Below are 24,190 nucleotides of genomic sequence, written 5' to 3'. Positions count from 1 at the left end.
TATTTCATTTCCTCAGTATCCCATTTTATGAGTTACTAAATAAAGTTGTTTCCTGATTATTTTGAAAAGGCTTATTTCATCCTGCATAAAATGCTACATTTGTGGAGTGTATTTGTCCTTTAACTAGACTCTCACCTATTTGAAAAATGATCCAGTATGAAGCATTTTATCTTTTATGTCTGACAGTGTTTTTAGGATGGTTGTACTTTCAGTTGTCCTTTGATATATCATTATGTTTATGAATTTCAGCATAAGTTTGCATGCTGAGTCTGTATGATTGTGTTTTCCATGTTTGAAGGTTTTGCTTGGCTGCAAACCGAATTTCATTGGGGGACAAGAGAGTTAAAATTCATGGTTAATATGAAATAATCATTAGTTTGTCATTGAAAACTAAGATGCCTAACTTTCATCAATTCCTGCTGAACTTTTAAACACTGTTAATGTTGTTGTGGACTCCAGGAAGAATGAAAGGCACCTGGCTGCAGACATCAGACATCAAAACAGTCAGGTTCTGTGAGGAAGAACAGCTGCTGCAATGATGAAACAATAAACTAAACATTAAACTAAACAAAGTTAAGTTTTAGTGAGAATATAAATGTAAGTGAAAAGCACCGGTGTCAGGGGAGTAAGTATTTTTATGAGGACTCAAACTTAGACCCTTTTTTTTCTTGAAATTCTGGGTGATAACATCCTTTTGGGCAAAACATACAAACCATAGAACCGTTTTGTTTTTAAATGAAATAGACTGGAATTTTTCGTTTGACTAATGTAAGGTAACAGGTTTTGAAAAAGTGCGTAAACATGGGTGCAATCAGTGGTAACAAAGATTAATGGGAAAGAGGAACTTTAATCAGGAGCGTTTGTTCACATCGGACTGCCTACAGTGAAGCACCTGGGCGGCGCTCCGCGGACTTTTTGATTTGCACCTCCAGGAGAATGTTTACAGTTTGAAGCCCACACATTTACTCATTCGATAACGATTTTTCTTTTGATACTTAATTTTAAATATTGTTTATAAACTTACGCCAAGAGTTAACCTGATGTCATGTTAAGTAAAATCCAAACACGTATGAGTGCGATACTTTTTCAACATGAGCAGCTCGGATCCTTCCCTGAAAAAGAAAAGCTACATGGGACAGCACCAGATCAAGAAGAAAAGGGAGTAAGTTTAAATCGCAATTTGCTTTCACATGATTGAATTACGAGTAGTTATGGTCAAATTAATCTTGTTGCTTAGCGACATCTTCCATAGATTGTCTTATCCTATAAATGGTCACCGCCCTGTCATCGATAAAAATCCATCTTTCTGGGCACAGCTTCCTAGCTCCTGATGAATCACGGTACGGAGCCTCCAGTAAAACCCGGTTTTTGTCTGACAAAACAAACAGACCAGAGGAGATGGGGAGAGACAGCCACATGGTGAGACATCTTAAGTTTCAAACATGCTGTTTGATTTTCCTTTACAAATAACATGCATTAATTTCAATCAAGGGAGGAGGAGCCATGTTCCCACTGGGAGAATCCACATTAGCTCTTGATGAAGAGATGCTGCAGGTGTTGGATGCTGTAGAACCCATGAAGCCTGTAGCGAAGCCCGCCCAGCCAGCATCATCATCTGTCTTTGCCCCATCACAGTCTCTTAAAACAGCTGCAGACAACCAGAGGGAGACTGACAGAACCTTTAAGCCTATGGGACCCTACAGGGATCGCCACAGAGACTCCAGCACCCTGAAGGCAGTCTCTGGGCATAATGTTAATGGAAGGAGACCAGGGTGGAAAGATGATTGCAAAGACCTTGCTCAGAGGCTTCTCTTCAGTGAGGACTCTGGGGAATCCCTGCAAGAAAGTAAAAATAATCAGGGCAAAGATGTCTTCACCAAGTGAGTCATAACTTACACATTCATGTTTAGCTTTCTTTAGGGATGTAACAAGCAATACAACCAAGAATCAATAAAAAATGGACAATTTGAATCGATTTGGCATACAATTATATTTCATCTTTGGAATATTTTTTGTTTTGTTTTGTTGTTAGACATTGTTAGTGTTGCTGTAAAGAAAAATATCTTTTTTGATTCTTCAAGCTAAAAATGAAAATTTACAATCTATTCAATGGAAAAAAGTAAAATGATAAAAGGTAAAGTAAGTTAAAAGTTGTACTGTGAAGGTAGTATAATGGAATGCCTCTTAGCATGAGTTTATTTGATCATTACACCCCTAGTGTTCCTCTGCAATATTAATTTTATGTGCTTCTATGCTTTTCTGCCAATCTTTTCTTAATTCATAGGGGGATAGTTGCATCTAGAAGAAAAAGCTCTCCTCTTAGCAATGAAGAACATGGGAAAAACATGAATGCTGACTCACCTCTGGATGCATCCAGGGACTACATCTTGTTCAGCCCCACCCGCCTCGCAGCAGCCATGAAGAAGGCCAAACTCCAGCAGTCGATCCAGAATCAGTCCGCCTCTGTGCTCACAGTCCCCAGAGGTCTAGAAATCAGTGCTCTGAATGACACTTTACCTCAGCCAGGTGGGGACGTAACATAAGATTGTTTTAATGTAGTTAAAGTTGATTTTTTCCTCCTTTGTTCATGTGGCGTTTGTACTTTTTCACACCTTATCATTGCATCAAAAAGCTGCTAAGTGTGCTTCTTGTTCTCAGTGACACCCTACTTTCTTTCCTCTTTCTGTGCTTCTGTGCCTTTGTTCTTTGCTCCAAAATTGATCTCTTTGTGTGTAGATATACTGTTTGGTAATTTGTTAAAATTACAATTGAGGATTCGAAACATTTAAGTTCAAAGTTTAAAAAAAAAATGCCCCAAATCAGTTCAATTCACATAACAGTTTGGCCAGTGCCAATACTAATGTTTTTTTCATCACATCTTTTGTTGTAAGACTCCCACTATACTATTGTTTTCATCCCACTGGCTATGAAAAAAGATCATTGTTTGTCTAGCTAGACCCTTCTACCCTGTAGAGATGCTCTTATTTGTTTCAGTGGCTAGCTATACTAGATGCTCTCACAAAATTGATAGGACACAACAGATAAATACTGCAAACTGTTATCTGTTCATGGCACATCATTTGGGCCTAAATCTGCTGATACTAATGCATGCCCCAATGCACTGATGCATCCTAAGCTGCAATATACAGTTTAATCTATAAAAATAGAATATCTTGAAAAAGTTATTTTTTTCCCCGTGACTTAATTCAAGAAATTAAACTTCAGTGTATTCTAGATTTACCATTACAAATCAAAACATTTCATGATTTTTTGCTTCAGTGTTAATGATTACAGCGTACAGCTCACAAAAATAAAAACAATGAACACAAAAAATCAGTCCAAAAAAGGATTACAGCACCAAAATGTTGATCAGGGAAATTATGCTCAATTTATACACTCACTTTGTTGGAGCTTTTATTTGCTCAAATTACAAGAACAGTAATGCTATGGTCAGCAAAACCAGTTTTTGGTAATTTAGGCTTCATTTCGGGTAGGTTCCTAGTCCACAAGAAAATCTGAATCTCAGATATTAGCTTAAAAAGTTAATTGTAGATATTACAATTTCTGCTGATATTCACAGCCAAATGTCAGCTGTAAGTATGAATAAGTTTGTGCTATTGTAGGCCCAACAGACCTAAGCCAGCTGTGTTCATCCCCATTCCTTAAAGTTAAATTGTCTTTAAAGAACTTAAGTTTTAGGTCTGAACTTTACTTATATTTCTGTATCTATATCGGCTGAAATGATTTTGTAATCATCGGAATATCAGATATCAGCAATAATCTGTTTTCATGCAGCTCAAATAAACCCGCCGACTTTCTTTGATCTCCACTTTAGGTGCTGCCTTGCATGCTCCTGCTGAACAAGCTGAGAAACTGCTGCTGTCCAGCTGGGGTTTACCAAAACCTGTCCTGGAGCGCTATCAGAAACACGGAGTGACTCACATGTTTGAATGGCAGGCTCAGTGCCTCACTGTGGGGCGGGTCCTACAGGGAGGAAACCTGGTATACTCTGGTGAGAAACTGAAAGTCCCTCTACAAATTTATACAGGGTCAGTCAGCGTTTCTAATCTTTCATATCACTTCTGTGCAGCCCCAACTAGTGCTGGGAAAACTCTGGTGTCAGAGCTGCTTATACTGAAGCGTGTGCTGGAGACCAAAAGGAAGGCTCTCTTTATTCTGCCGTTTGTCTCTGTGGCCAAAGAGAAGATGCACTACCTTCAGGTGAGAAGCAGACTCTGTAAAACACATGCATTGTAGAAGTTGTGTTTATCTAACAAGTTGTGTATCGGGGTTTTCTAGAGTGTGTTTGAAGAAGCAGGAGTTCGCGTGGAGGGATACATGGGCAGCACGTCAGCTGCAGGAGGGTTCACAGCTCTGGATGTGGCTGTTTGCACCATAGAAAAGGCAAATTCTCTCGTTAACAGACTCATTGAAGAGGACAGTATTGGTCTATTAGGTAAAACATCAGCATAGCTATGTATTTTCCTGAATGTATAAAATGCTATATAATTTTTATAACTGTTACATGTGTTTTACTAGGTATGGTGGTGGTGGATGAGTTACATATGGTTGGAGATTCTGGAAGAGGTTACCTGTTGGAACTGCTCTTAACCAAAATCCGTTTTATTGCACAGAAGCAGAAAACCACTGAGTATGTCCCACCTAGTTTTTCTATCCATGTTTCTGTTTAAAAATGAGCATTTTTTTCTGCTTCATATGTGAATAAGTCTGACTGTGAAACCTCCAACTCAGGTCTCTTTCTGAGGGGGTACAGATTGTAGGTATGAGCGCCACCCTGCCCAACCTCTCCCTCCTGGCTAGTTGGTTAGGCGCAGAGCTTTACCAGACTGACTACAGACCTGTACCTCTGCAGGAGCACCTAAAAGTGGGCTGCAACTTCTACGATAAGAGCCTCTCTGTGGTCCGCCAATTCACTCCTGCACTCCACATTAGGGTAAATGCTTGTAGATCTGAGTGATCCTATGTGTTTTATAATGAAGATGCCTATTCTTGCAAGACTGTTGACATGTGTTTGAATTTTTACATCACTCAGGGTGATGATGAGCACATAGTGAGCCTGTGCTATGAGACGGTGATAGAGAGCCGCTCTGTGCTGCTTTTCTGTCCTGCCAAGAACTGGTGTGAGAAACTGGCCGACAGCATCGCCAGAGAGTTCTACAACCTCAGATATACTGGTATTTTGGATTTAGTTATCATCAAAGCTGTTTAACCTTCATGCATACTTTATTTGATAGTGAGTAGCTTAGCTTGTTATGAAGCATTTTTACACTGCATTGTTGTATTTTATGATGAGTTTTTAGACCACAGTCAGATTAAGGGTTCCGATACCAGTCTCCAGTCTGAAGCGTAAGCATCAAGCCCATTAAAGGCTTCAATGACAGAAAGCATGAAAGTGTGAATTCATAAAGGCTTACTGTAATTTAAAAGTAGGAATCAGAAGACATTATTGTGACATAACATGTTGCCACTAACAACAAACCACAAGAAAAAGGAAGGAAGGCCACACTTCCAGTATGTTATTTTGTTTGTGACACACAATATATATATATATAATTTTGCAAGGAAAGTGATATGCAGAGGTTTAAATGAAAATCAAAACAACTTTAATAACATGGAATAAATTACCTTAATATCCAAAGGTCCAATGCTGTCATTTACATGTTGAATTGTTATCAGTTCTGTTTTGTATGCTATGGTATTATATGATACTGTTTAGAAACAGGCGCATCTCGATAAATAAGAATACAGTGGGAAAGTAAATTTATTTCAGTAGATATATTAAAAAAGTGAACCTCATGTAATAAATGATTAATTGCACACACATTGAAAAATACCTAGTCTTTTTTTCTATTAATTTTGATTATTATGGCTTACAGTTAAAGAAAACCCAAATTCAGTATCTCAAAAAATCAGAATATTGCACAAGACCAATAAAAAATGATTTTTGATACAGAAATGTTGGTCTTCTGATTAGTATGCTCATTTATAAGCACTCAGTACTTAGTTTGGGATCCTTTTGTGTGAACTACTGCATCAATGCTGTATGGCATAAAGGCGATCAGTCTGTGGCGCTGCTGAGGTGTCATGAAAGCCCAGGTTGCTCTGATAGCAGCCTTCAGCTCGTCTGTGTTTTCGGGCCTGGCGTTTCATCTTTTGACATTCCCCCAGAGATTCTCTATGGGGTTCAGATCCAGTGAGTTTGTTGGCCAATCAAGCACAGGAATATCACGGTCATTTAACCAGCTTTGTGCACTTTTGGCAGTGTGTCCTGCTTGAATGTGAAATCTCCTGATAAATGGCTGCATTGACTTTGGACATCAGAAAACACAGTGGACCAACACCAGCAGAGGACATGGCACCCCAAAGCAAAGTAATGCTATGGTCAGCAAAAACAGTTTTTGGAAAATCAGAATCTCCATGAAGCTTCTCAGCATATGGAAGCATCAAGTGCTCTAAAATCTCCTGGTATATCACTACAGCGTTGACTCTGGACTTGATAAAGCACAGTCAGTGTACTGACACCATCAGATGGCAAGGCACCAAATCATCAATGACTATGGAAACTTTACTCTGGACTTCAAGCATCTTGGATTCTGTGCCTCTTTGATCCTCCTGCAGACTCTGGGATCTTGTTTTCCATATGAAATGCAAAACACTTAGGACATCTGTAGCTCAACACTGAGACCATGACACTTGTAGTCCATTTCCTGGACCTGTCTGTGTGTGATGGCTCTTGATCCAGCCTCAGTCCACTTCTTTCAAAGTTCCCCTAAGTTCTTGAACCTGCTTTGTTTGACTATCCGCTGAAGGCTGCACTTATCCCTGTTGCTTGAGCTCCTTTACTCACCACACTTTTCCCTTCCAGTTAACTTTCCATGAATATGCTTTGATACAGCCTCTGAGAACAGCCTGCTCTTTCAGCAGTGACCTTCTGTGGCTTACCCTCCTTGTGGAGGGTGTCAATGGTCGTCTTCTCGACATTTGTGAAGTCAGCAATCTTCCTAATGATTGTGGTTGTGTGTACTGAACCAGAGTGAGAGAATGAAGGCTCTGGAAACCTGAATTTGAGTTTTCAACAGTGTTCTAATATTGTGAGATAGTGGCTTTTTGATTTTCATAATCTGTAAGCCATAATCATTAACATAAAAAAATAGCCTAGAAATGTTTCACTTTGTATGAGATAGTATATCTAGAATATATGGAAATTTTACTTTCTGAAGGTTTGGGCCAAGGTTTTCCCATGATCCTAGATTCTGGTCTCATACTTTCAGATCATCAGGGTCAAGCAGAGCCTGAGCCGGTAACTCTGGATCAGGAGGGACTCGTTGATGTTATTGCCCAGTTGAGACGAACTCCAGCTGGTTTAGACCCAATCCTCCAGCGAACAGTGCCATGGGGGGTGGCCTTCCACCATGCTGGTGAACGCACTCACACAACCTCTTAACAACAACATACCTCAAACATAACTTAAATTTTGGTTTTCAGTACATAAATGAGAATTTTTGTGTCTGTAGGTTTGACATTTGATGAACGGGATGTGTTGGAGGGAGCTTTTCGTCAGGGCAAGCTGAGAGTCCTGGCTGCCACCTCCACCCTCTCTTCAGGGGTCAACCTCCCGGCTCGAAGAGTCATTATTCGAACCCCCACCTTCAATGGACACCTGTTGGACCCACTCACATACAAACAGATGGCAGGAAGAGCAGGGAGAAAAGGAGTAGACACAACAGGTGTGGAGGAAAGGATGGGTCATATTAAAATTATGGATAAAAAGTAGATGCATTCATGAAAAATAACATTTTGCTTTTGTTTTATACCATTTGATTTCTTTTCTCAGGAGAGAGTGTGTTGGTGTGTAAGGAGGCAGAGCGACAGAAAGGTGTGTGCCTCCTTACAGGTTCTCTTCAGCCTATCAGCAGCTGCCTGGTGAGAAGGGAGGGAGAGGGCGTCACCACGAGCATGTTGAGAGCCATCCTTGAGGTAGGACCGCTATGTTAGTTACTGAAGAATATAAAAGACCATTAAGTAAAGTATAAGGATGAATTCCTACTTGCAGATTATCGTTGGAGGTGTAGCCAGCACTCCGCATGATGTGAAGTTATACGCTTCCTGCTCTCTCCTGGCTGCCAGCATGAAATGTGACAGCAAGAAAGAATCAAATGAAGAGACCAACAAAGGAGCTATTGAGGCCAGTGTGGAATGGCTGATAGAGAATGAATTTATCAGTATCCAGAGAGAGGGACGAGGTACAGTTAATTGTGCTGTTTCTTAATGAGGATTTTTGGAATTTTAAGGATGTAGTCTTTTGCAATAAAGTTTATAACTGGTTGAAATGTTTTCTTATTTAGTTTAGAGTTCATGAATGGGGGAAATGTTGGTTTAAAGCAGTAACTTTCAGTGCTTTAACATATTTACTGTCTGCTATTTTAAATGGATTTGGTGCTGTTGATATGCTAATGTCTTAAAGCTGCTTTTGACTGTGCATAAAGTTTTCTAAATCTTAAAAGCTGCTGTAATTCCTCCGATGTCTCTGTATGCCCAGAGGAGCGGTACTGTCCAACCCAGCTTGGTGCTGCCACCCTTTCTTCCTCCCTCTCCCCTCCTGAAGCTCTTGGAATATTTGCAGATCTCCAGCGGGCCATGAAGGGCTTTGTTCTGGAGAATGACCTGCACATTCTTTACCTGGTACATTTATCTCATTTGATTACTCTCTTAATAACTTTGCTTTCCACTTTTTACACAGTGTGTAACGGTTTGTGTCCTAATACTCCTCAGATTACACCACTGTATGCAGAGTGGACCTCCATAGACTGGTATCAGTTCTTCTGTCTGTGGGAGCAGCTGTCTTCTTCTATGAAGCGGGTAGCAGAGATGGTGGGCATTCAGGAAAGTTTTCTTGCACGATCTGTCAGTGGCAAGCTTGTCGCCAAAACTGAGAAGCAACGCAGACAGATGGCTATCCATAAAAGGTGATACACATGTTTACATTTGCTTATTATATGTACTGTATAAAGTACCATTTATTTAGCTTTCTATTAAATGAATGAATCGTCAAAGATTATTCATAAACAAAATCCCAGTTATGACATTGAACTTGACATTTTATGTGTGGTCTTTATTAATGTTTTTTTAAATCATTATTTTAGATAAAGAATCACGTATATTGCTAAGAAGCTTACCATATGGAGGAATTAAGTCTTTCAGTGTTTTGATGCCAATGATAAACATAGGAGAAGAATAAAAAAGTAAAATGCTGCTTAACAGCAGTATATCACGAAGCGACTGAAATAGAGTAATATAATATTGATACTGACTGAGCAAAGTGAAAAGTAAAGTTTCGGATCAGTTTTTATCACACAAGACTTTTCTTTTTTTTTCTTTTTTTTTTAGCTATTTGTCTTCTTCCTTGCAGATTTTTCACCACCCTGGTGCTGCAGGAACTGGTGAACGAGGTTCCTTTGCCAACTGTGGCATCCAAATACAACTGCAACCGTGGACAGTTACAGTCTCTCCAGCAGTCTGCTTCTACATATGCAGGTAGTTTTGTATGTGAGAAAATACAATATACAGTGCATTCATAAAGTATTTAGTAAATTTATTTATTGAAGGGATAGCCCCTTTAGATGATTCATCTCGTTTTCAAGAGGTTATTCAGACCCCTCCACTTTTTTCAGTTTTGTTATATTGCAGGTTGATGCTAAATTTGAAGTGTTTGTGCAAAGGGTCTGAATACTTATGTCAGTGTGATATTTCAGTTTTTTTGTTGTGTTTTTGGATAAATTTGCAAAATTTCTAAAATTAGGTTTTTACTTTGTCATGTCAAGATACTGAGTTTAGATTTGTCAGACTAAAAATGTTTTTTTTCAACAGCAGCATCAGGCTGCAACATAAAAAAAAAATGAAAAAAGGGTGAATGGGGTTGGAATACTTTCCAAATGCAGTATATATAATTTCAGCACAAGACTTTCCATTAAAAAAGTATGAGCTGTTTCTGGTAAAGAAATTTAATGTCAGGTAGACTAAAGAATAATCAACCCTGACTCCATTAGCTGAAGTTTCAGCACATGTATGCTTCTCTTAGAGCGATGTATCAACCATTGTAAAGTGCAGATGTTTCTTGCATCAAGCTACTAGCAATGTTTTTATTAGGGCTGTTTGTCAATCTGTTATCTCTTCAGGTATGGTAACAGTGTTCTGTAAGCGCCTTGGCTGGCACAACATGGAGCTTCTGCTGTCTCAGTACCAGACCAGGCTGAGTTTTGGAGTCCAGAGGGAGCTGGTTGACCTTGTCAGAGTGTCCCTCCTGAATGCAACAAGAGCCAGAGCACTGTACGCTCAGGGCCTCTGCACTGTGGCTGAAGTCGCGAGAGCTACTGTGGCTGATGTGGAGAAAGCCTTGAGAAACGCTGTGCCATTTAAGAGGTAGGTGTGTGTGTGTGTGTGTGTGTGTGTGTGTGTGTGTGTTTCATTACAATATGAATGCTGATGGTAAACAAGGATATGAGCCTCTTTAAATCACACTGGCTACTACAAGTGAGGGCCAGTAGCTAAATAAGAGCTTAGTTTGTGCATTTTATAGGTAAAGCTTAAAAGTTTCCTTAGCTGACCTCACCTTATCAAAAACAATGTAAACACCAGAAACAAGGGTCTTAATACAGTGCCAGTTTATTTATGCTGCTTTAAAGCTATTAGAAAATGTGGAGTATCAAGTGTTTCTCGTATTCTTTCTGCATTAGATTTGATTATTTACATATGAAGATAAACTGTAAAACATGAAAAGGAATAACCTCTGGTGGCAACACTGAGCCAGGTGTGACTGATACGTTGCCATAATGCCAGATTGACCCAAGTCTTTAAGTTGATGCATTTGCAAACAGATTATGTTTTCACTGTTACCACAGATGAAGTGTAATTAAATGCACATTTAGTTTAGAAGCATGAATATTTAAAAGTACAGACAGAGTAATGCCTGTGTATTGAATCCAAACCACAGCTTTATATAAGTGGATGATGTTCTGATTTCAGTTTAAGCATGTCAGGTCATAATCTTTATAGCTACCCCATCATGCTGTTTTTATTAATAAAGTAATAGGCTCTATAGTCACATGTGGTATCCATCTACCCTGTTAGATTGTTAAACATCTTTTAACAAGAAACAATTCAAGAAGTTTATGAAAAATCAATCAAAAGTACATAAATTTAAGAAAATGCTCCATAAAATATGTGTATTATCTGGCACACATTAAAAAATCCTAAGCATAAAAATACAGCATAAGTACACTTAGCTATACTGTAATCTCCCAGAAACATGACCCCTGTATAAATCCTACATCATCACCATCTGTCTCCCTCAGCTCAAAGCGTGCAGTGGATGAGAGCGAGATGGAAGCAGCTGAGAGACGGAGCCTCCGCTGCGTCTGGGTCGCTGGTGGTCGCGCCCTGACAGAACAGGAAGCAGCTGTGGAGATTGTGTCTGAGGCACGGCTCCTCCTTCAGGAAGACCTGGCACAGCTGGGAATACAATGGGACCCAACAACACTTCCGCCAGGGGCTCCTGCTGTGAACGGCCCCCATGATGGGCACAGTGTGGACTCTGACACATCGTCTGCTTCAGTTATCAACTCTCATGAAGCACAGGTGAACAGTAAAGCTTACCAAGAAGAAGACAGTAAAGAGAAAAGTGACACCAGAGAGGAGAAAAACAAAGAAAATCCTGAGACATGGATATCTGAAAGGAAAATAGTGAAAGCAGGGGCAAAACAAGAGGACAGGAAGACTGTGGCTGAAGAGGTAGTAGGATGTAAAAGAGAGGAAGAAAGGAAGGTAGATAGCAGACAATCAGGCTGTGACGTGCAAGGAAAAAGATGCAAAGCAATAGAAAACAATGAAACACAACAAGTAGTATTAATGGAAAGAGAGACAGAGGATATGGAAACAGAAAGAGGACAACAAAAAGAAAAGGAGACAAATGAAGAGATGAACTCAGCTTTGCACGAGAGTCCCCAAAGAAATCACCCTGTTTCTACAAGAAGCCTGACGCAGGAGCTGGCTGAGATTTTATCTAGCCCTTTACCTCAGGCGACACCACTCCTTCAGCCCTCTTTTTCCCCAATGCCCCCGCCTCGATTCAGAGCTCCAGTAGCAAGCGTACAAGAAGGACATAATGTGACACCCAAAGGAGATGGCTCCACAGAATTTCCTGCATCACCTAGGTTGGCTGGTAGACTGAAACACTCAAGAGCATTAAGCAAAGTGCTTCACTCCATACAGACTGACAAAAGCCTACAAGAGGCTGCACAAACATCCCATTCAAAATCTTCCACAGTCCAAAATTTAGAGCTAGCAGGTCCTGTACTGACAGCTATTCAAGGCCCCATACAAGAAAAACCTTTAAGTGTTTCAACACCAAACAATGCAGATGTAATAGACTCTCTTTTGTTCATCTCTCCTGCTTCAGTTCCCTTATCCTCTCCTGAAGCCAAGCGTAGGAAGATTGATAGCAAAGAGGTGGAGATGTTCTCATCTCCTGAACTGTATGCAGGGAGTGACAGAGAGGAAGAAACTGATCAAGGTGTTAAAAAAAGAGAGGATAGTTTTGGTGAAAGCTTTGAATTGGACTCTCTGACAGAAAGGATCATCATTCAGGAGACTGACCAACCAAGAGACAGAAAAGATAGAGGAGATAGAACAGATCAAAGAGGGGAGGGAACACGAGAAGTGACTGAAGAGATGAAAAGAAACACAAATGAGGAGAATGGCAGGTTTGAAGCTCCTGTAAACGCATGCTCCAGATTCAGTATTTCTCTCACAGACAGTCAGATGGAGCTCATCCTTAGCTCCAGCCAACAGGTGGGTCATATTTTTCCTCATCCTTTAAGTTATTTATTAACAGTGAAAAATTTGCAAATTAAAAACCTAATACTATAAAATTGTTTTGACAGATTTCTCCTGGCCTTGGTTCAGCTGCTGCTGCTGATCATGTAGTTGAAGATAATGGTGCTGATCAGAATGATGCCCTCTGTCCTGATCAGGCAGCTTCTGAGAGCGCTAACAGAAGCAGCAGCTTCCTGTTTGACAGCCTGTATGGCAGCTCTCTGCTGGCTGACCTGACCCCGCCAAGGATCCTCAGTCAATCAGACGATGAGGAGTTGAAGTCAGCAGGCCAGGAGGTCAGAGATGAGCTCCCTCTTCCATCAACCCAGCAGCGAAGACGCAGCGAAATTCTGGCCAATCAGGAAGCGGAACAGCAGGAGGCGATCCAATGGGGCGAGTCTTCCTTTAACCTTTCAGAGTGGGGCGACTCGCTTTATGTGGGTGAACACTTCCTGGAGAGAAGGAGCTTTCTGAAACACATAGAGAAGGCTCAGAAAGTGAAAGAAGAGAGTCGTGATGAAACTAAGCAACACAATATAGGTGACCTGCATGAGGGACAGATGTCAGTACCACAACCAAGTCACATACTGGCACAAACCAGGTCTGCAGCTCCAAATGAGCGGGAAAAGCAACAAGCTAGCAATGATCATGGCCTAATATCTAAAACAAAACTGAATACTAATGCACATAATCATAAGAAACCAAATGTCAGAGAGGAAACAATGAATGAAGAAGAGGGAAATGGAAGGAAAATAAACAAAGGAGAGGAAACAAAAACACCACTGTCAGATAACGCAGTTTCAAAACATACAAATGTCCAACATGCACCTGAAAGCGCTTTTCACTGCAGCCCTTTTTTACAAGAGATCTTTGACCGCTGGCCCAGTATGTCTGAGCAACCCTTGAACAACACATCAGCAGGCTACACAACCGGTAATACACACTTAAAAGCAGCAAAAACAGCAGAAGTACGAGATTTACCTCAGGTGGACAGGAAAATGGCAAAGCCAAACATGCAGGTCGCTGCTGCTGGGAGTGATTCTTTAGAGGAAAATAATATGACAGATAGACCTGGCTGTGCTGCTGATCTTATTCCTCCAACACAGGAAACACCACCTGTCACACCCAAAGTCAAACTGACCACCTCATCTGTCCAATCGCCTCTCAGTGTGCAGCCTCTTAAACAATCAACACCATCAATATGGAAACCATCAATTACTAAAAGTACCAAATCTCTCCCAGGAGACAGCGACCGTCTATCAGAAGCTGTCGCAAACTCTAAACAACCTAATTCTACTTCCAGTGAGTGGCACAAACAGGGGAAAACAGTGCAGACTGTACCTGTTCAGCACACAAAAACAAACCCCCCACCACATGCCAACCACAATCTCAGCCCTCCACCAGACGCAGCTTCTCCCACATCCTCCCCCCCGCAGAGGCCCCCCTCTGATGCAGAGTCGCCTGTGATTGATGAAGGCTTTACTCTGCAGCTCTCCCAGGATGCTTCACTCTGTCCCAGTAATTCAGGGGCCTTCTCCATCATAGACGTTGCAAGTGACAGGCGCCTCTTTGAGACTTTCATCACTGAGTGGAAAACAAAGGAGCGGTTCTCTCTGGCTTTGGCGTGTGAGAAGAGGGAGCATGGAGAGCAGCCTGAAGGGGGCATAGGAGGGAAACATAAGAGAGGTAAGAGACACACATTTCAACTGGATCTCCCAGAAGTGATGTTAAAAAGCAGTGGGATGAGGATTTGAGTTAGTTCCTGGTAATGAGTTAGTATTTGATTAATTTCTACTACACACATACAGTTCTTCATCCGACTGATATGTGCTTTCTTAAGGAAGGCTTAGAAGGACATGCATCCATGAATTTTATTAGTTTTCTTTTTTCATGATAAGATAATTTAGTGTTTTCTCAAGCTCTTGACTTATTGTGTTTTAAACTAAGTTAACAGGAGTGGTTTTCCAGTAAAAACAAATTATTTCAATTATTTGGAACAATTTTTTCTTAAAATTTTAAGCTAATGACAAGAATAAATCAAGATTATGAGAAAACTACCAGAGAGTATTCGTCAGTGTTGAAAATGTAACAAAAAATCAACATGTTTGTCCACTGAAGGCTTCTGTACATTCTAGACAAGTAAATTAAAGATTTTTACCCTCAAAATGAGGTAAAAGTTTGAAGAGGAACAACCATTTCAACTGCAAATTTTAGCACAAAATAAAACTGCACATGCTCTAAAACGTGTGGAATAAGTAAGCCATAACTTGTACCTATAATCTACTTTAAATATCCCCATATGTACATTTTATGCACATCCCTGGTTTTTAAACCCAGATATCCAACTACAATTATAATCTTTGCTCTTTCTGTGTATATCAGAAATAATTTTATCAATCAAAATTAGTCTTTTTTCTAGTTCCAGATTTAAGTTTCCACAAATATCCACTGAAGATTACTCTTTGCTGCTGTCTAAGTAAAACATGGTATTTATATTATGGCACAATATAAATAATTTTTGTGCTGAAAAGCAAATATTAAGTATAAAATAACTAAAACTGTGTTTTATATGTATGTGTGTACATATACACATTCCTGGCTCTGAGTCACTGCTAGTGTGGTGACCAGTGGCTCCGAGATATGGACAAAAGTACTTGGCCACCTGACTGTTACACCAACAGTAGCTGTAATGACATTATTTTCAAAAACATGTTCTTTGGTTTTGCTATAACAGCCTCCACTCTTCTTGATAGGGTTGAGTGTTTTTGTTGAAATTTGCACCCATTCTTTTCTTCTGTCGAGCAATATGTGGTCAGGCGCTGATGATGAATAGCCCGTCTCAGTGTGCTTTCCACCACACCATCTGGTGCTTGGCGTTAGGCTTGATGATGTGAGGCTTGCATGCAGCTGCTCGGCCATGAAAACCCATTTCATGGAGCTCTCACCACACAGTTTTTGTGCTTAAATTACGTTCAGAACTCTACAGCTATGGAATCAGTAGAGCATTGGCGTCTTTTACACACCATGCACCTCGGCAGTTGTTGATCCTGCACTGTAAAAAACTAAAAGAAACTGCAAAAAACTAAAAGAAACTGTTGAAACAAATGGAAACTGCACAAACATGTCTAGAATGTTCAGTAAAGGCTGGGCTTTTAAATGAGACAATATTTGTGTCTGTAGTACCAAGCACCATCCCATAGGGGGCGGAAGTGTCTGACTACGGCCACTTTGATATGTGGTCATTGATTTGAGTCCTTTTTGAGTTGGATGTGGTGTAGGTAAAAATAGTTTGTTTTAGGCTTGTAGCTAAGCTTCTTATGTTTAATTTGATGCGTAACTATTTTTGTTCAAAAATAGAGTGCACAGAGTAAGTTTGTTTGGATCAAGGTGAGCAGGACCAAATTTGCAGAGTGTTCCTATTCTTCTCTTTAGATTGCAAGCAGCTTTAACCAGCTTTAAGGCCATTTAACAGCTTTTCTCTCTTATTTGAAATTCATCCATGAAACAAAAACAGTGGTTTAGTAAGTATACCTTAAGGAGTGCAGTTTTTCATTGAATAAAGTCCTCAATTAAATCCAAGAATAAGCCACAGAGATGGTCGGAACTGAGCAGTGAGTCTCTACCTACCATCTGTTATTGATTTGGTTGAAATCCCCCTGGTGGCGGCTTTTAAGGAAGTATAGTCTAACATAGTATGCACTCTTGTGTTAATGCAGCGCCAGCAGCTCAACAGAAGCTGGACAGGGTTGACGGGTTTCCAGTAAGAGACAGTGATGGACTGGTGTTGATTGGACTGTCTGTCTGCTGGGGAGCAAGAGATGCATATTATATATCTCTGCAGCAGGAGCAGAGCAGAGGTATGCTTAAAACACCTGTGTCTAAGCACTGTAAGAATGAATTCAAATGTCTTTCCTCATGTCTTTTATCTGTTACCCTTCAGGTCTGAGTGCCAGTTTGGCTCCTCCTCCCCTGGATGATGATTTGTTGGTTAGGGACAGGGTGGAGGAGGTGAAGGCATGTCTAAGGAAGTCAGTTGGGGGTCGTGGGAGAGGTGTGGTTGTAACTTATGACATCATCCAGGTGTACAAGACGCTGGTGCTGAGCTGTGGCATCAGTTTGAAGGAAAACTGTGAAGATCCCAAGGTAAATTAAATTATTGATTTAGAAATTTTTAAATGAATAGTGGCACTTGAATACAATATAAAAAAGAACAACACTTTGGCACTTTTAACTCTTTTTTTATAGGAATTGACAAAATATGTCTGTTTTTGCTTAGAACTTTAAATATTGTCAGAAAATAATTGTATTTCAGCGAGCTGACCATATTAAAAATATGGTTGATAGGTTGCTTGCTGGTTGTTGGACCCTGGCAGTGAAGAGAGAACTCTACCCAACATGGTGACTGTCTACTGCCCTGAAGAATTACTTCTACTTGATGGACTCGGGAACCCACATTCACACTGTCCTCGTGTTCGAGCAGCAACCAAGAGTGTGCTTGTCCTTGCTGTCATGAATCATCTCACTGGCCTATTGGAAAAAGACGGCATGCTGGGTATTAATGTTCTAAAAATTGCACTGGGAAAGAATGTAGAGAAGATGAAAAATAGTTCACTGTTGTTTGTTTGCATGTTTCAGATGTGTTCAGGAACATTGAGATGCCTTCTCAGGTGTGTTTGGCCTTATTGGAACTGAATGGTGTCGGCTTCAGTGTGGAGGAGTGTGAAAGACAGAAACATGTGATGCAGGCCAAACTCACTGCGCTGGAGGCTCAAGCTTATAACCTGGCTGGACATACTTTCTCCCTCACCAGCATTGATGACATTGCACAAGTCAGATTCATCTTTTGTATTGCAGACATGTTTTTGAACAAACATTCTAACTGCTCAACATCAATTCCTAAACTGTTTTTCCTGTAGGTGTTGTTTTTAGAGCTTCATCTGCCTCCAAATGGTGATGTAAATGGAGCCAAAAGTAAGAAGACCCTTGGTTACACCAGGAGAGGAGCCGGCAGAGTACGACTTGGAAAGCAATTCAGCACCACCAAGGTTTGCATTTGATGAAATTCTTGCAAAAACCCTCATATTTGTCAATCATTTCAAGTAAAAACAGAATATTTGTGAGAGGACTCTTATGTTTAAAACCAAAATGATATTGACAGGATGTCCTGGAGAAGCTGCGCCCTCTGCATCCGTTACCAGGTGTGATTCTGGAGTGGAGGCGGATCACAAATGCCTTGACTAAAGTAGTGTTCCCCCTACAGAGAGAGAAGCAGCACCACCCTACACTGAACATGGACAGAATATACCCCATTGCCCAAACGCACACAGCCACTGGTAAAACAAACACAGAAAATTCATACAAAATGATATTGTTCATTTGAAATTAATAATAACCTAGCCCCTTCTATTCCAGGTAGAGTGAGCTTCACTGAACCCAACATACAGAATGTCCCCAAAGACTTTGAGATCAACATGCCTACAGTGGTGGGAGAGAGCCCACCTTCACAAGACAGTTGCTACACTAATGCCAAACCAGGGTAGGTTCTGTGTAGTAAGGGGCACATGAGCAGTTCCAAGTGCATTCAAAGTAAATTCGATTATTGTTTAATGTCACAGAAGAATGAAAATTGTTCTCATTATGACAGAAAACTAGACTTTTCTCTTATGGATGAACTAATTTGTTGAAAAGTACATTCGATCACATAGAATCACAGCAGCTCTGTGCTGTAGAAGCAGTATAAAGATATTCAAATGTGAATATTTCAATATTATCTTTCAAAGGAAGATTTCCTGTAGTATAACCCACAGTGCTTCTCACAGAAGATCCAGATTAGTAATTTAAAAAAAGATTTATTTTTTGGCTTTATGCACTTTTAATAGCGATAGGACATTGGGTAGATATGGAAACGGATGAGAAATTTGGGAAATGACATGCAGGAAAAGAGCCACAGGCTGGACTTGATCCAAGGATGCCCGTGTACCAGGGACACAACCTTACCACTAGGCCACCTGCTCCCCCCCAGGTAATTAATATCTTTATTACCAACAGGTTGATATGTAAAATATAGGAGTGCTGGTTGGCCTAGTGGTATATGCTGCACACCTGTGTATAGAGGCTGAAATGGGCAGCCTGTGTTTTGGTTCCAACCTTCGACCCCTTAAGGCTTATTTATGCTCTGCATTTTAAACAGATGTGGATGGACGTTTCTGTCAGTACTCAAAGGTTGCAACAGCACTGCTAATCATGGTAAACATATTGGCAACCAAAATAATAACAATATCATGTTTTCTAATTCCCTGCTGGGTTAGAGCAGCAAATAACAGTACCAATAATATTCCAGGGGCGGAGCCAGTGGTAGTTAGGGCCAAACATTGCCCCCTGAAATCTGATTGGCCTACCCTTTCAGCCATGAAATTGAGCTAAGAGCATTAGTTTAGCCAGGCCATAGAGTCTAGCACCGCCATAATCATGCAAGCCCTCATCAGCTGATTTGCTCTAAACCCACTATTGGCTAATCACTCTCATGCTGCCTTATTTAAACTGCTCTTGCCTGGCCGTGCTCTGTTGCTCTCTTTGCAAGCTGCTTTTGCAACCCTCCTCCTCCCCAGTTCCTCTTTTATTCTGCTTCTGACTTGATCAGTGTCATCCTGTTGTCATTGATGCCTGCTCTGCTCTGGGTTTTTGCTGCTTCCTGACTGAACTATCCATTAAGGCATACTCAATCACTAAGCAATTTTTAACATACATTATAATAGTCTTACAAACTTTCATATGCCTCACCTTGTGAATATTAAACCAGCCCCAACACCCTTGTATATTTCTGTATGTGGCCCCTGTTCTATAGGCTACTCTCCTGTTTTCAGTAGGCCATCTTATTGTTTTTAAGTGTTAAGGCTTTTTTTTTCCAGACATTGCAAGCTATTGGGAAACTTCAAAGATTAAAAGGTCAGCCAATAAGCCACTGCTCAAATGGCCTTCTAAAATAGAATAGCCACCTTAAATTTATTCATGCACACACTAAGAAGATCAATTAAAGTATGGGAGTTATTTCCAGATTTGTGTTCAAAGTACTGAGTTGATATTAACACCAATATAGATTTTGAGTAGGGCTGGGTATTGCCACTGATTTCCTGAATCGATTCAATTTCGATTCACAAGGTCCCGATTCGATTCAATATCGACTCATTGAGGGATATTTCAGCTACAGTACCTGTTTTGTTTGAATATGCAAGGGAGTCTTAGAGAACTAATGACAGGAATTATACTTTCAGTTGAATAATCAATATGAAACCTTCTAACTAGGCACAATATTTAAAATATTAAAGTTCACACTAAAAAACTGACCCCAAACTTGTTTCCTAACCAACACACTTGATCAATCAACATAATAAAGTGCAACATAGACTTAACAGTCAGTAATAAAAGATCGATCTTTGCATAAAATGAATCAATATTGAAAATTTAAAAAAAAAAAAATCGGTCTGAATCGGAAAATCAACTTTTTTTAACCCAGCCCTGATTTTGAGTTGTGATTTATTTGGAGAAGATGGGCAGATCTATGTAAAAATAGACATGTGGGCTACACAGCTGGAATGAAATGATTCTTGTTTCATTAGCAGGTTAGATTGGCAGAAAGGCTCCTTTGAATGAATCAGTGAATATTTGACTTTTTGGACGTTCCCGATGTACAGTATTTCCTAGAGATTATGTAACTGTTTCTTATATTTTCTTTGATCCTCTCTTGTGTGATATTCTTATATACTGCATACATCAAGTGCCATAAGGAGGAAATTTCAAACACTGAAAATAATGACATGCAGAGTTTAGATGGGTTGAGATCAAAACAAAAGCTACTTAAGAAACTCAGTATAATATAATACATATTATTTTACTTAGGTAGCTGTAGAGGCAGTAGATAACTTAATACATTTACAAAACACACCACATTATATGGTGTGAATAATTATGTTGATTTCTGTTCTGTTCCAGTAAAAAACATTCTGTGGCCCCTTCAGCGTGTTGTGCAGAAAGCGGCCCCGCCTTCTCTGTCAGCATGAGACATGCCTTTGTACCTTTTCCAGGTGACTAAAATAAAAAAGGAGGATATCACCTCCACTGATTCTCATTCTGTCTCAGACTGTTCAGTAAGCTGTCTTGTTCTGCTCTGTGCTGATGTGTAGGTGGGATGATATTGGCAGCTGATTATTCTCAGCTAGAGCTAAGAGTGTTGGCTCACCTCTCCAAGGATAAACGCCTCCTACAGGTTGGTGGTGTTGTTGACGAGAAAACAGCAAACAATAAAATCCATAAAAGCAGCAGAAAAAAATGATCTGTGTTTGTGTGTCCTCAGGTGCTGAATGGAGGAGCAGACGTGTTTCGCTGCATCGCTGCAGAGTGGAAAAGTGTTGACCCCGAGTCCGTGAATGACAACCTCAGACAGCAGGCAAAACAGGTACAAAAAGGAAAGAATTATGCAGACACCCTTGTATTTTTACTGTTTTTGTCACCGCTGAGTACATGTGTTTGTCCTTTCAGATTTGCTACGGCATTATTTATGGGATGGGAGCGAAGTCTTTGGGGGAGCAAATGGGCGTGGAGGAGAATGACGCGGCCTGCTACATAGAGAGCTTCAAAGCCAGATACAAAGGTATGCAACTAATAAATTCATCTTACATTTCTTTTGTTTGCAGTACCTAAGTTTTTACTTTTGTGCCATTTTAATTGGGTGACAATGTTTTGGTTTTGCATACATAAACAGAAAAGTTTCATAAAGTAAGTGCACTAATTTCCTTGTCATAGCATTGCTGACTTAGAGGGGGGAAACTGGCTGATGAGTGATATCAAGGACAATATTATGAATTTTTAAACATGAGCTGCAATGCTTTACTACATGTACTGTAGAAAGTGCTGTAAGTATTGTGAACTTTTTTGTCAATGGGGCAGAATACATGATTACACAACTCCAAAATAAGAACTGTTTTCTGTTATAAGATCTGTAAAAAGCCCATATTAGCCAGATAAAAGCTCTAACACTTCATTGTGCAATATAAAGTATATGAAAGTACGTTTATTAAAAATGCAAAAACTGGGGCGCAGGTGGCCTTGTGGTTTAAGGTTTGCCCCATGTGTGCAGTCGGCCCAGGTTAAAATCCGGCCTGTGGCACTTTCCTGCATGTCTCTCCCCAGCTCCTTCATCTCTGTTTCCAATTCTGTCCACTGTCCTCCTCTGTCGATAAAGGCATAAAGCCCAAAAATAAATCTTACAAAAAAAGGCAAAAACTGTCATGGATGCCTTTGCAAGGAAGCTTGTTGTGCATCCAGACTGAGGGAAATGATATTAAATAGCTGTTGTGTCTTGTGTTTCAGGGATTAATTATTTTCTCAAAGAAACAGTGAAGAACTGTTTAAAGAACGGTTATGTCCAGACTCTGATGGGACGCAGGAGATATTTACCTGGGATCACTAGCGCTAATGTGCACATTAAAGCGCATGTAAGTTGTTAATTCTTTATAATGCTGTGAAATTTTACTGTTTCGTGTATCTTTTGTCAAAATAAATGGCTCCTCTTTCCTCCTACCTCAGGCAGAGCGCCAGGCAGTAAACACCACTGTTCAAGGATCAGCAGCAGACATTGTTAAACTGGCAACTGTGAACATTCAGAAACGACTGAGGAAAACCTATCCTAATGCTCCACTTTCACACCAGCATACAAACCCAGGTAACTTAATCTTCTTTTTATTTCATGCAAATACTTCACACCAGACCTATCACTCTGGTCAAGAACATGTTTGAAGATGTCTTATGGTGTCTGTTACACAGCCAGCTCTCTGCGCAGGAGTGATCTCAGGGGGGCCTTCTTTGTGCTGCAGCTGCATGATGAGCTCATTTATGAAACAACCGAGGAGGACCTCATACAGGTAAGCAGACTACTGTCACTGAATTGGCAGGGCATTGTTATAGAAATTCATAAAGGAAAAGGCCACATATATGCATTAAACAATCTTTTCTTGCTGTCAGGTTGCTCAGATAGTAAAAAGGGAGATGGAGACGGTGATGAAACTGTATGTGAAGCTCAAGGCCAAGGTCAAAGTGGGACCCAGCTGGGGCAACTTGCAGGACGTAGATATATAATCTGAAACTTTTTACTTATGGTATCAGAGTGAAATACCATGCATCAAATATCATATGTTTTGTCATGTATGTTAATGATGTGATTTGTACAAAAAAATCCATTATTTTTTAAAAACAATAATGAGTTGTAAAATAAATTTGTCTATGACTAATATGAGCAATAAAACGATCTGTTTGATGGTCAAATGAGCTGTAAATAAATTAGTACATTTATTTATAATTTTTTCTGGTGTACAGTGTTACAAATGTACTTTTTTCTTTGCAAAAAAGATGGAGGTGTATTTTAAATATTCCAATATATCACAAGATTCTGTAAATTAAAGTTTTCTGTATTTTCAAAAGCTTGTGATTGCAATCATACAATTATTATCAATATATGCACTGGTTGTTTTTGGATCCACAATTAAAAATAAAACATAGTAATGAAATAATGCTTTATTTAGTGTTATTATTTGGGGTTCCTGTAGATCCTTGAAAAGTCTTAAATAGTTTTAAATTGCACATTTTAAGTTTAAGGCCATAAAAAGTCTTTAAAACTCAGATTTTTGCCAGTGGGAGGTCTTAAATTTAAAATCTTGTCCTTATCCAATCTTTGTTTTCTAGCTAACCTTGTACGACTTTTATCATCTTCCTTCAAGTGTTTCATAAATATTCTCCATAATTCGGGGAATTTAGTGATGGATGTTTTTAATTTCTTGGGGGAGGGCCCCAGACCCCTCTCTGATTTTATCTGACTCACTGTGATTTAATAAACTGTACTGTTGTGAAACACTCGTCTGGTTCTCTAACACTTGGGCTACCAGGGTGCCCACTGAAAATATCGGTACAGCCCACCCTTATTTTGACAGGTCTTCCTCGACAAAAAGCATTATTCTGCTATTTAATAGTTAAAACTGTTTAGAATCATCTCAGCACTCCTGAAAACATGCATTATGATAAATATCACCATATGACATACTGATAGATTAGAGCCATCTAATTTGACAGAAATCATAACATTTGGGCATTTATGACCAAAAAAACAATTATTTTGCCCAATACCATTTGACATTTCATAAACAGTTAATCAAATCTGAAAATTCATCCCTGGACCGATGAACCGAAAGTAGGTACTGACCGAAAAATGTCATGCCTTTAATTTTTGACTGTTTATCATGCAGAAAGTTGC

The 24,190-nt window shown here is 39.8% G+C and overlaps 1 protein-coding gene across 2 annotated transcripts; it reads left to right on the top strand.

Moving 5' to 3' along the window:
* Positions 1–907: 907 nt before the first annotated feature.
* Positions 908–23,662, top strand: polq (polymerase (DNA directed), theta). 2 transcript variants are annotated; one of them, XM_041786357.1, is made up of 35 exons: positions 908–1,162; positions 1,317–1,419; positions 1,492–1,880; positions 2,285–2,526; positions 3,836–4,012; positions 4,091–4,221; positions 4,300–4,456; positions 4,540–4,651; positions 4,753–4,954; positions 5,054–5,195; positions 7,293–7,439; positions 7,536–7,748; positions 7,856–7,998; positions 8,075–8,264; positions 8,561–8,703; positions 8,794–8,987; positions 9,431–9,555; positions 10,197–10,440; positions 11,373–12,867; positions 12,960–14,577; positions 16,608–16,748; positions 16,832–17,034; positions 17,236–17,443; positions 17,527–17,720; positions 17,808–17,936; positions 18,050–18,224; positions 18,304–18,427; positions 20,881–20,972; positions 21,072–21,154; positions 21,242–21,343; positions 21,427–21,538; positions 22,258–22,382; positions 22,474–22,609; positions 22,711–22,808; positions 22,909–23,662. In XM_041786357.1, exons 1-35 carry the CDS (start codon positions 1,092–1,094, stop codon positions 23,020–23,022), a joined length of 8,274 nt encoding a protein of 2,757 aa, XP_041642291.1. In that variant the 5' UTR covers positions 908–1,091; the 3' UTR covers positions 23,023–23,662. The 2 variants fall into 2 exon arrangements, with proteins under 2 accessions (XP_041642291.1, XP_041642292.1); XM_041786358.1 differs by lacking the exons at positions 20,881–20,972; positions 21,072–21,154; positions 21,242–21,343; ... (3 more) ...; positions 22,711–22,808; positions 22,909–23,662 and having other exon boundaries at positions 18,308–18,358.
* The last annotated feature ends 528 nt before the right edge of the window (positions 23,663–24,190 follow it).

Source organism: Cheilinus undulatus, linkage group 4 (assembly GCF_018320785.1).
Source record: "Cheilinus undulatus linkage group 4, ASM1832078v1, whole genome shotgun sequence".
NCBI classification, from domain to species: domain Eukaryota; kingdom Metazoa; phylum Chordata; class Actinopteri; order Labriformes; family Labridae; genus Cheilinus; species Cheilinus undulatus.
This window is presented reverse-complemented; position numbering and strand designations above follow the sequence as displayed.

Coding starts and splice junctions, on each gene's coding strand:
- polq (XM_041786357.1), top strand. CDS start 1,092: ATGAGCAGCTCGGATCCTTCCCTGAAAAAGAAAAGCTACATGGGACAG. Junction 1,163..1,316: donor CAGATCAAGAAGAAAAGGGA/GTAAGTTTAAAT, acceptor TTCTGGGCACAG/CTTCCTAGCTCCTGATGAAT. Junction 9,556..10,196: donor GTCTGCTTCTACATATGCAG/GTAGTTTTGTAT, acceptor TTATCTCTTCAG/GTATGGTAACAGTGTTCTGT.